The sequence below is a fragment of the Sarcophilus harrisii genome, chromosome 1 (genome assembly GCF_902635505.1).
Source record: "Sarcophilus harrisii chromosome 1, mSarHar1.11, whole genome shotgun sequence".
NCBI classification, from domain to species: Eukaryota; Metazoa; Chordata; class Mammalia; order Dasyuromorphia; family Dasyuridae; genus Sarcophilus; species Sarcophilus harrisii.
This window is the reverse complement of record NC_045426.1, coordinates 338833211-338844271: the sequence shown is the minus strand read 5'-3', so window position 1 is coordinate 338844271 and position 11061 is coordinate 338833211. Positions and strand designations below refer to the sequence as shown.

The following is an 11061-nucleotide window of genomic DNA, read 5'->3' as shown; positions in this document are numbered from 1 at the left end:
ATTCCTATTGATCAGAGAAATGCAAATTAAGAGAACTCTGAGATACCACTACACACCTGTCAGATTGGCTAGAATGACAGGGAAAGAACGAATCCAACCATTCTGGAGAGCAATTTGGAACTATACTCAAAAGTTAACAAACTGTGCATACCGTTTGACCCAGAAGTGTTTCTACTGGGCTTATATCTCCAAGAGAACTTAAGGGAGTTCCAAGAAACTTAAGGGAGGGAAAGGGACCGACATGTGCAAAAATGTTTGTGGCAGCCCTGTTTGTAGTGACAAGAAGCTGGAAACCGAGTGGATGCCCATCAACTGGAGAATGGCTGAATGAGTTATGGTATATGAATGTAATGGAATATTTTTATTCTGTAAGACGACCAGCAGGATGATTTCAGAAAAGCCTAAAAAGATTTACATGAGCTGATGCTGAGTGAAATGACCAGAAAGAACCAAAAGGATATTATATACAATAATAACAAGATTATGTGATGATCAACTGTGATGGACTTGGTTCTTCTCAACAATGTGGTGATTCAAGGCAATTCAAATAGACTTGGGATGGAAAATGCCATTCCCATCTGGAGAAAGAACAATAGAGATTGAATGTGGATTGAAGCATAGTATTTTCATCTTTTATTTGTTTGTTTGTTTCTTTCTTTCCTGTGATTTTTTTTCCCCTTTTGGCTGATTTTTCTTGCATATCATGAAACATATGGAAATATGTTTATAAGAATTGTACATATTTAACCTGTATCACGTTGCTTGCTTTCTTGGGGAGGGGAAAGGGAGGCAGAAAAATTTGGAACACAACATGCACAAGGTGCTGCAATATTAGTTAAAGGGTAAAGAAAAAATGCCTTCTGCCCTAAAGGAATTTCCCTTCAATGCCTCCTTTTTGAACTCTCAGTAACAGTGATACTTTGGGCCACCTCTTCTCTTTAACATTTTTGGTCTTTTTTTTTTTTAATTTATGTATTAGTTTTTGACATTTACTTTTATAAAATTTTGATTTCCATTTTTTCTCCCTCCCTCCTCTCACCCTCCCCAAGATGGCAATCTGATATAGGTTATACATATACTATCATATTAAACATATTTTCACCTTAGTCATGTTCCAATCAATAAATATTGACTGAGACTTATCGTCTTCCCCAGGTCTATAATGAAAATGGTAATGATAATGTGATAGACTGGAAAGATTCAAAGTCAGAGGAACTAGAATAAGTCTTGTCTCTGAAGCTATATAATGTTAGTTGTGACTTCATATCCCCAGGTTTTAGTCTCCTTATTAGTAAAATGAAGCAGTCAGATTATGTTATCTCCAAGGTCCCTTCTAACTTTTAATTAATAAACATACTATGGAAATTCAGCTCCTTTGAAACTTTGAGGCCCCAAGACCATGAAAGCTTTTCCAAGTAGTTTGTAATTTTAGAAACTTATGCTATCATGTTAAAAAACCTTTCAAAGGTCTCTCTTGAAAACCAACTATGAAATAGTTACCATTCTGTTATTTTATTTGCAAGATTTTAAAAAAATTCATATTTTAATGTGTACTATGCTCTTGTAATTAACACTAAGTAAATTAAATTTATACTGTTTATACTATACAGTAAATTTCATTTTGAAATTCATAAAGCTTTTAGGTTACTAAAATAGAAACAAAATAATTTTACTGCATGTAAAATGTTAAGATGAAGTGATTGTCTTCCTTATCTTTAGATGATGACAATGTATAGGAAGAAACCAAAAAGATATATATGAGTATGCTATTTGGTATGGCACAAGTATAGCTATTAGTATAGGCTTAATACACCATGATTCTATCCTACCTCATTCCTGTTACCTTTCTTAGAATTTTTACTATATGAATGTATTTGAAAAACAATTCACATTTTAAGATTAAAATATTTGAAAGACCACTGACTGATACATCTCTTTTTGTTTTTAAAACATATTAAGAGTTTGTAATAATATAAAAGAAAAAATGGGTTTTTAAAATACACAAATGGTATCAAATGTGAACTGAATAAAATGGCACAAATATATCAAAAGTATTTTTTAAAAGCTATCATTAAAGTAAGTATAAGCATTTTGTCCAAACAATTTTTTACATTGAGTAATCCTTTATGAGAAGCAGCCTGGTAAAGTGAGCAGAGAGGGAGAGCCAGTCTTGGAGTCAGGAAGACTTTTCCTAAGAAACATACTAGCAGCATGACTGTGACTAAATTACTTAATCCTTCAGTAGCTGACACATCTTTAAGATTATACATTGCAGAGCAGGTGTCTGAATGCATTTGTAGGAATGTCCTCCCCAGGAATTCCCTTTCCTAATGGAGTTACAGTCAAATAAATAGAAATTCTTGAGCGCATGAATAAAAATGGAAATTAGAAGGCATGGAGAGATTGTAATCAACATCATTTCAGGAAGGATTCCTCTCTTTCCAATGATGAAACTGAAGCATTATGATAATAATAGTTTACATATTAATTGTAATATTACTAGATGCCCTACTGACAAGCTTGCCTATGCATACACATCAGGTCAACCCACCTAAGCACAGTGAGCTCATCCACATCTGGGTCACATCTGTCTAGATTTCACACCCACACACATATACCCCGCAGCTTGGCCATAAGACCCAAGTTTCCTTTCTGTTTTGGCCTGGATGGTTAAAATCTATGGTTAGGGATAAAAGTAAAACGATGGACGAAGAAACACTTTTACCGGTTAAAATCATGATAAAATGTTTGTGATTCTGGCCATCCCTTTCCCATCCCTGCCTTGGATCTATACCAAGGGTCAGTAAAGTAAGGACTAATAACCAGAAAAAATAACCAGAGAGACAGAAAATAAAGTTTATCCTTTTATTTGAGGGTCATAGAGGACAAGTCTGTAGGAAAGGCACCAAAGGGAAGGGTGCCTGGACCAGGGTAGGGGGTGGGTGACCACCCAGCCCCTTCTGTCCTCCCAGAGCTCTAGATCCGGGTGCTCATCTGTACTTCTCGGTCAGGACTGAAGACACAATGGAGAGGAATTTGTCCCAGGCAGCATGGGCCTCTGCAGTGAAGTCAGCTGGGAATCGAGCAGCCACAGTGACCAGGAAGGTGTGAGATAGGAGCTGCAAGAGAAAAGGAGGTGAGACAATAGGGACTGGGATAAGTGAACCATTAAGAGAGCAGGGGACAATATATCAGGGGTAGGATGAGAACCAGATGAGGTCTTGGGATTAATTGAAGACTGAAAGGATGAGACATAGAGGGATAGGGAAAGGGGGGATGTACCCCTGTAGGGTTGGACTCCAATTCCTTGTGGATATCAAATCCAGTTCCTTCCTGATCCCAAGTCCTCACCTTGAAGTTGACAGGATCCACTCGGAGGATGTAGGCGTGGAGTTCACTGAGCTTAGACAGGGCAGTTGAAATGTTGTCAATGCTCTTAACAGCATCCCCAATGGCGTTGACCACCTTGGTGCCGTGGCCATGCAGCTGGGCTGAGCCATGGCTCAGGTCAAAGTGGGGGAAGTAAGTCTTGGTCTGGGGATAGCTGAAAAAGAGTCTGGGGAGAAGAGCAGGTAGAGTCTTAGCTGAGGCTTAGAGAAAGAAGGGAACCATCCTTTCAATTGGTTCCATGATCTCCACCCTGTTTAACTCGTCATTATGTGCACAGAAGTACTATAGTCAGGATGGGGAAATGCAAAACTGATGATACTGCTTTAAACTCAATTTCTTTCAGTAGCTTCTTCAAATAACATAACCTTTAGTCAATTCTTTTTCCGCTAAGCATCCCAATCTTAAGCCTCATACTCTACTAATCCCTGGAAACCGCAGTGCTCTTCTGACTTCTGTATTGCCCAAAGGCAAGTGGTAGTAGACTTATAACCTAGAACTTTCTGATGGTTCTAGGGGACTAAGAAACCCAAATCCCTAATGTTATTATGAATGGGAAAAGTATGGAATCCCTACCCCTGGGATCCACTCTTACCTTTCCAGGGTCTCAGTACCAATGGAATCAGCCTGTGGGGCAATCTTGTTCCAGATGGTGACAATGATGGTCTTGTCGGTCTTGGTCAGAGACATGGTGGCTAGGTTTGAGATGAGCTTGAGTTCTGCTTGCAGTAGAAACTCAGGACAAAGCCGGATGAGTGTCTGGTCTCCAAGGGTTTCTTTATATAGGATTATGACCAGAACTGGGCTGGACAGTTGCCCCTTACTATTGGCCAGGAACGGTGAGGGGACAGCCCAAAGAGGTGGGGTCATCTTATCTCAGTCAAAGACAGTAGTCTGATGGACAGATGGGTCAAGGAGGGGGGAGAAAGGCAAAGGAAATGAGCAAGAATGGTCTATCAATCTCTACCATCTTAACAAAGGTTCAGAAAGAAGGTGTTGGCCACAACCCTGGTTACAAGGTCCAAGGGGAAGATATGGAAGTTTGAGGGGCCCAGGTCCAGTTACCCAAAATTATAGTTAAATTTATTAACTCAGAAAGCCCACAAGCACATATCAGCATATTAACAATTTATACCTGACCTTTAAACTTAATTTATAGCTGTGTGACTTTGGAAAAATTCTTTCTTTGGGGCTCTGCTTTTTCCTTTATAAAAGGTAAGTTTGGAGCAAGAGTTTTCTCAGGTCTTTTCCAGTTCTATCATTCAAGGATTATATGGCATATAGGAATAGGACTGGACTTAGGTTTTCATGGTACAGGGAATTTTCATTTGAATGAGAAAACTCCATATATATATATATATATATATATATATATATATATATATATAGGGATATATATATCCCCATATATGCAGATCGGCACCCTCTCTGCAACTTACAGACTAAAATTGAGTGGCTTTATTAGAGTCACATAGCTACCATGACTTAGTAGAAAATAACCATTGAGGCAGGATCTTCTTGGCTTTGAGACTGGCTGTATGAGCTCACCCTTTGATACTGATAAATGGTATTGAATATATTCTTATAGAAGCAAAACCTCAAGGACCTGGGGATGAAAAAAGAGGACAGAAAGATGAGAGTAAAAGCCCAGATCAAGGTCTACCTTCTCTAAGAAGTCCTTTTTGGTCTTGTAGCCCACATTGATCTCTTTCCTTTGAATTCCTAAAGAACTTAGACTCTACCAGCATACAACTTAGCATTTAATTATATTCTACTCACAGAATATTGGGAGTGAAGAGATTTTTGATATTACCTAGTCCAATTTAGCATTGCTTGGTAGAATCTTTTCTATAACATCAATAATAGGGATCATTCAGTCTCTGAATAAACGTTCCCAAAGACAGAATGTCCATGATTTCCCTTCCAATCTAGATTATCTCCAATTGTTACGGACTTCTTCCATATATTGAAGCAAAATTTGCCTTACTATAACTTCCCCTACTCATTTTGAATTCAGTTCTGACCTGGGGAAAAACAGAGAGGGAGAAATAGTATCCTAACAGTTCTTTAGAAATTTTAAATCAGATACTTTGTACCTCCTAATTCTTCTCTAAGATTCCCACTTTTCTTTTTTTTTAATCTTTTTTCCCAATTACATATAAAAATAATTTAAACATTCATTTAAAAAAAATTTGAGTCCCAAATTTTCTCTTTCCCCCTCTTTTCTTCCTAAGATTGTAAGCAATTTGATATAGATTACATGTGTGCCCCATGCAAAATATGTTTCTATATTAGTTACATTGTAAAAGAAGAAACAGATTAAAAAAAACATGAAAAAAGTGAAAAATGTGTACTTTGATGTGCATTTAGACTCTACCAGTTCTTTTTCTAGAATTAGGTCACATTTCCTAGGTTACATTTTTCATCATGAATCCTTTGGAATTACCTTGGATCATTTTATGGTTGAGAATAGCTAAATTATTCACTTTGTGAATCATTGTGCACAATGTTCTTCTGGCCCACTTCACTTTGTATCAATTTATGTAAGACTTTCCGGATTTTTCTGAAATCAGCCTGTTTATCATTTCTTGTAACATAATAGTATTTCATCATAATCATATACCATGACTTGTTCAGTGATTCTCCAATAGTTAGGCATTCCCTCAATTTCCAATTCTTTTTTTAAATAGTATTTTATTTTTTCCAATACATGCAAAGATAGTTTTCAACATTCACCTTTGCAAAATTTTGTATTTCAAATTAGTTTCCAATTCTTTGCTACCACGAAGAGTTGCTATAAATATTTTTGTATAAATAGGTCCTTTCTCCTTTAAAAAAGCAAAACCAAAAACAACTAACAGTAGTACTGTTGATTAAAATCTATGTATAATTCTTTGGGCATAGTTTTAAATTGCTCTCCAGAATGGTTAATTCCCACTTTTCTTAAATGTACCTCATATGACATGGTGTTACATCCCATCACTATCCTGGTTGATTTATACTGGATACATACAACTGGATACAAGTTCTACTAAAGTGTAGTGCATAAAATTGAACTCAGGAATTCACATGAGGTCTGACTTGTCCAGAATAGATGATTCTAGGACCTGATTTTCACTTTATAATTCTCTAGTTATAGCCATGAAAATAAATGATATTATTGTTCCTTATCTTCAGACTGAGAGTCAAACCTCTTGTATTTCAACCACTCAGAATAAAATAAATTCCCATAGAATAAAAATAAAATAAATAGTCCCAAATTTAAATAAATTTAGAATAGAATAAAAAGTCCCAAATCATTCCCATAATCTATAAATCCATTTTCACTGGAGGAGTGCTGAGAAAAGTTGTCTTTTGTGGTTAGTTAGTCATTTTCGACTGTGTCCAACTCTCCATGTTCTCATTTGGAGTGTTCTTGGCAAAAATACTGGAACAGTTTGCCATTTTCTTTTCTAACTCATTTTACCGATGAGGAAACTGAGGAAACAAGGTTAAGTGACTCTTCCAGGATCATGCAACTAGTAAGTATCTCATGCCAGATTTAAACTCAAGAAGATAAATCTTCCAGATGCTAAACCCAGCTCTCTAATCACTGTACTACTTTTATCCTAGATACCCCCTTTACAGTGAAGATTTCAGAGATCTATTTATCTTTGAAGGAATACAGCATCTAGGAGGTTGCTGATAGACTGGTTGGACTCTTAGGAAGAAAGAGAAAGGAAAGAGGAGAAAGAAAGAAGAGAATAGAGAAAAGTAAAGATGACATGCTATAGGGGAGACTCTGTGGCAAGACTGCTGGATTTAAACCTGAGTCTGAGTCCCAGTTCTGACACTTAAAGTTGTTTCATCTCTCTAGGCTTTATTTTCTTCATCTGTAAAAAAAAAAAAAAAAGGATAATGACTTAATTCAATTTTGCAAACATTTATTCATTATCCATTGTCTACAAAACACTGTGCTACACACTGGAACAAATACAAAGTTTGCATAGAACATGATCCTTACTTTCATGAAGTTTGTAGTGTATTAGAAGAATATGATAATACAGTAACAATTACATTACTAAGTCACTTGTGATTAATTCCCCAAGAGATGTAGGTTCAAGAATGATATCTGATCCAAGACAATTCCAAAAGATTCATGATGGAAGATGTTATTCACATTTAGAGAAAGAACTAGAGCCTGAATGCAGATAGAAGCATGCTGTTTTCACTTCTTTTTTTAATGTTTTTTTCTCTTTTGTTCTTTTTCCTTTTTCATGACATAACTAATATGGAAATATGTTTAACATGATTAACCATGTAAAATCTATATCAGATTGCTTGCTATCTTGGGGAAAGCAGGTGGGAAGGAAGGAGGTAGAAAAAAATGGAACTCAAAATCTTATTTAAAAATTTAATGTTGAACATTATCTTTATATGTAATTGAATATATCTTTTAAAAAAAAGTGACATCTTATCCTTACTTATTAGGATGTTGGGGAAAGATGTATAACTCATAGCATTTGAATTGAACATTAAAAGGAATTTGACAGCACAAGTGTAGAGAAGGTATGGGGAAAAACAACATGAGTAATGGCAAAAAAGAAATTATGGAGGGCTTTTCACATCAAATAACAAATATCCTAATTTGGATGGAGTCTGCAGCATGTGTGAAAAAAAGATTCAAAAAGCAAGAGGATATCATATGGGGAAGGACATTTAATGCCAGGCTAGAAAGTTTGAACTTTACTCAGAAGGCAATAGGAAACTATTGAAGGATTATGAGCAGAGGAAGGAGATGTGCAAATCTATAAACAAGAAGGAAGGTTGGACATCACTGTGAAGAATGGGTTGCCTCACAAATAAAATCATGAAAATAAAGTGCTTTAATTTGGAATTATGCTTGAAGGACAATAAAACTGTGCATGCCCTTTGATCCAGCAGTATCACTACTGGATCTGTATCCCAACGAGAATAAAAGAGGGGAAAGGATCCACATGTGCAAAAATGTTTGTAGCAGCCATTTTTGTGGTGGCAAGGATGTGGAAATTAAGTGGATGCTCATCTATTGAGAAATGGCTGAATAAATTATGGTAAGCAGGCTAACTTCAGAAAAGCCTGGAAAGACATATAAACTGATGCTGAGTGAAATGAGCAAAACCAGAAGAGATTGTACACAATAACAACAAGATTGTGTAATGATCAATTGTGATGGACTTGCCTCTTTTAAGCAATGCACTGATCCAAAATTATTCCATTAGGGGATAGAAAATGCCATCTTCATCCAGAGATGCAGAAATCCAGAGAAAAAACTATAAAGACTAAATGTGCATTGAAGCATGCTATTTTCACCTTTTGTTTTTATTTTTTTTTCTTTCTTGTGGATTTTCCCTTTTGTTCTGATTTTTCTTTCACAACATGATTAATATGGAAATAGATTTAAAAATGATTGTATATGTACAATCTAATATGTAGATCAGATTGCTTGCTATCTTGGGGAGGGGAGAAAATAAGAGACAGAGGGGGGAAATTTGGAATTCAAAATCTTACAAAAATGAATGTTGAAAACCATTTCTATATGTATTTGGAAAAAATATATTAAATTAAAAAAGAAACTTCAAAAAAAGAAAATAAAGTTTTATGATGTTTACATATACTTATGGATATTTAAATGTGTTATTATCTTAGTTTTTCTGCACATGGACTAACATTAATAAAAACAATGGTAACAATCCCTGGCATTTGAAACACTTAACTTTTCAAATTGTTTTCACAGATTTAGAAGCAGTGACTTTGGCCAAGTCATCAGCCTTTCTGGGGCTTATCCTTGATCACAACAAGCCCTGGATTCTTCCCCCCTCTACCTCCTCATCCCCACCCCTCCTTAAGGGATAGGAAGTTTCTGGCTAGGATCAGCCTCTCAGGGGAAGAACAAAGACCTGGATTAAAAAGCAGGACACCAAACTCCATTCCAGTGACTATACAAGGTGAGAGATATGGGGAGAGGGAGAAGTAATCTGACTCCAACATGCTTCTTTAATGGGACTTTAGGTGAAAAGTTGAAAAGAAAAAGCAATGAGAGATTCGCTGGCTGTCTACTCTTGTCAGATTAACTCCATTTCCTTTTTTTTTTTTTTTTTTAATGGAGTTATAAGAATGACTCATTGTGGGATCCGAGATATCTTGTGTTTCCAAGAAGTTTCTCTTGATTTTCTTTTGGACATTATGGATGGCTATTGACCAGATGAAAATGAAGTTAGATTTGTAATTAGTAAAATGAATGGATTGGACCAGAAAACTGCCAAATTCTCTTCTAGTTATGTAGTCTATGTCCTAAGATTCCCATTTTAGTCTTTTATGTTTTAGGTTCCCTTCTAGTTCTTGTACAAGGACTTTGTTTTATTTATATTAAATTGAGTCAGACTAATGCATTATTGGTGGAGTTATGAAATCAACAAACTTAAGAGCAATTTGAAATTATGTCCAAAGGGCTAAAAGTCTGTGTATAACCTTTGATCCGACAGTGCTACTACTGATCTATATTCCAAGGAAATCATTAAAGGAGGAAAAAGGACCCACAGGTCCAAAAAATGTTTGTAGCAGCTCTTTTTATGGTGGCAAAGAATTGGAAAATGAATAGATGCCAATCAATTGGGGAATGATTGAATAAATTATGATATATGAAAGTAATGGAATATTATTGTTCTTTAAAAATATGAACAAATTGATTTTAGAAGGGCCTGGAAAGATTTAAATGAACTGATGTTGAGCCAAACAAGTAGGAATACATTATACACAGTAACAGCAAAATTGTGTGAGGATTAACAGTCATGCTTCTGATACGTTGAGAAGTTGTCCCTTACTTTATGCCTCAAGTTTCCTCATCTTAAAATGGTAAAAAATTGTAAAAATACACGGTCTTCACAAAAAATAATTTTGATTTTTGCCTGTCTTAAAAGATAGTTGCAAGACGGCTGAGTGGAAAGAGGACAAAATTGAAAATTAAGAGATCTAATCTCCAATTAGGAGATTTTTAAAAAAGAGGTACTTAGAGATAAGTTACCCTGTAAGGCTGGATTTAAATTTAGGTCCTCCTAACTTTAAGACTTGTGCTCTATCCACTGTGCCTCCCTTTACTCTCCCCCTATTCTCCCAGATCCTTTGTGGTTTAATGTCAGGATAGTGGTGGGATCAGGGATTCATCACTTATTAGTTGAGTGGTCTTGAAAAAGTCATCTCTCATGAACCAAATCAGTTCCTATAGAGCAGTAATGAACTGAACCAGCTACACCCAGGGAAAGAACTCTGGGAGATGACGATGAACCACTACATAGAATTCCCAATCCCTCTATTTTTGTACACCTTCATTTTTGATTTCCTTCACAAGCTAATTGTACATTATTTCAAAATCCGATTCTTTTTGTACAGCAAAATAACTGTTTGGACATGTATGCATATATTGTATTTAATTTATACTTTAACATATTTAACATGTATTAGTCAACCTGACATCTGGGGGAGTGGGTGGGGGGAAGGAGGGGAAAAATTGGAATAAAAGGTTTGGTAATTGTCAATGCTGTACATGCATAAACCTTGTAAATAAAAAGCTATATTAAAAAAATAAACTTGATCACAGATATTTCTTTTTTTTTTTTTTGTATTTGTATTTTTATTCCCTTAGTACAGTGCCTGGCA

General features: G+C 35.7%; 1 protein-coding gene across 1 annotated transcript; it reads right to left on the bottom strand.

Annotated features, from left to right (window-relative positions):
• Positions 1 to 2868: 2868 nt before the first annotated feature.
• Positions 2869 to 4173, bottom strand: HBZ (hemoglobin subunit zeta). The gene is made up of 3 exons (XM_003761933.4): positions 3983 to 4173; positions 3352 to 3556; positions 2869 to 3119 (listed from the first exon to the last, which is right to left on the bottom strand). The coding sequence occupies exons 1-3, from the start codon at positions 4075 to 4077 to the stop codon at positions 2991 to 2993; spliced, it is 429 nt and encodes a 142-aa protein (XP_003761981.1). The 5' UTR covers positions 4078 to 4173; the 3' UTR covers positions 2869 to 2990.
• Between the last annotated feature and the right edge of the window lie 6888 nt (positions 4174 to 11061).

Excerpts from the sequence above, each read along its gene's own strand:
- HBZ (XM_003761933.4), bottom strand. The coding sequence starts at position 4,077 with ATGTCTCTGACCAAGACCGACAAGACCATCATTGTCACCATCTGGAAC. Across the intron at positions 3,557-3,982 it reads GGTACTGAGACCCTGGAAAG|ACTCTTTTTCAGCTATCCCC; the intron begins GTAAGAGTGGAT and ends TCTTCTCCCCAG. Across the intron at positions 3,120-3,351 it reads TGGATCCTGTCAACTTCAAG|CTCCTATCTCACACCTTCCT; the intron begins GTGAGGACTTGG and ends TTTCTCTTGCAG.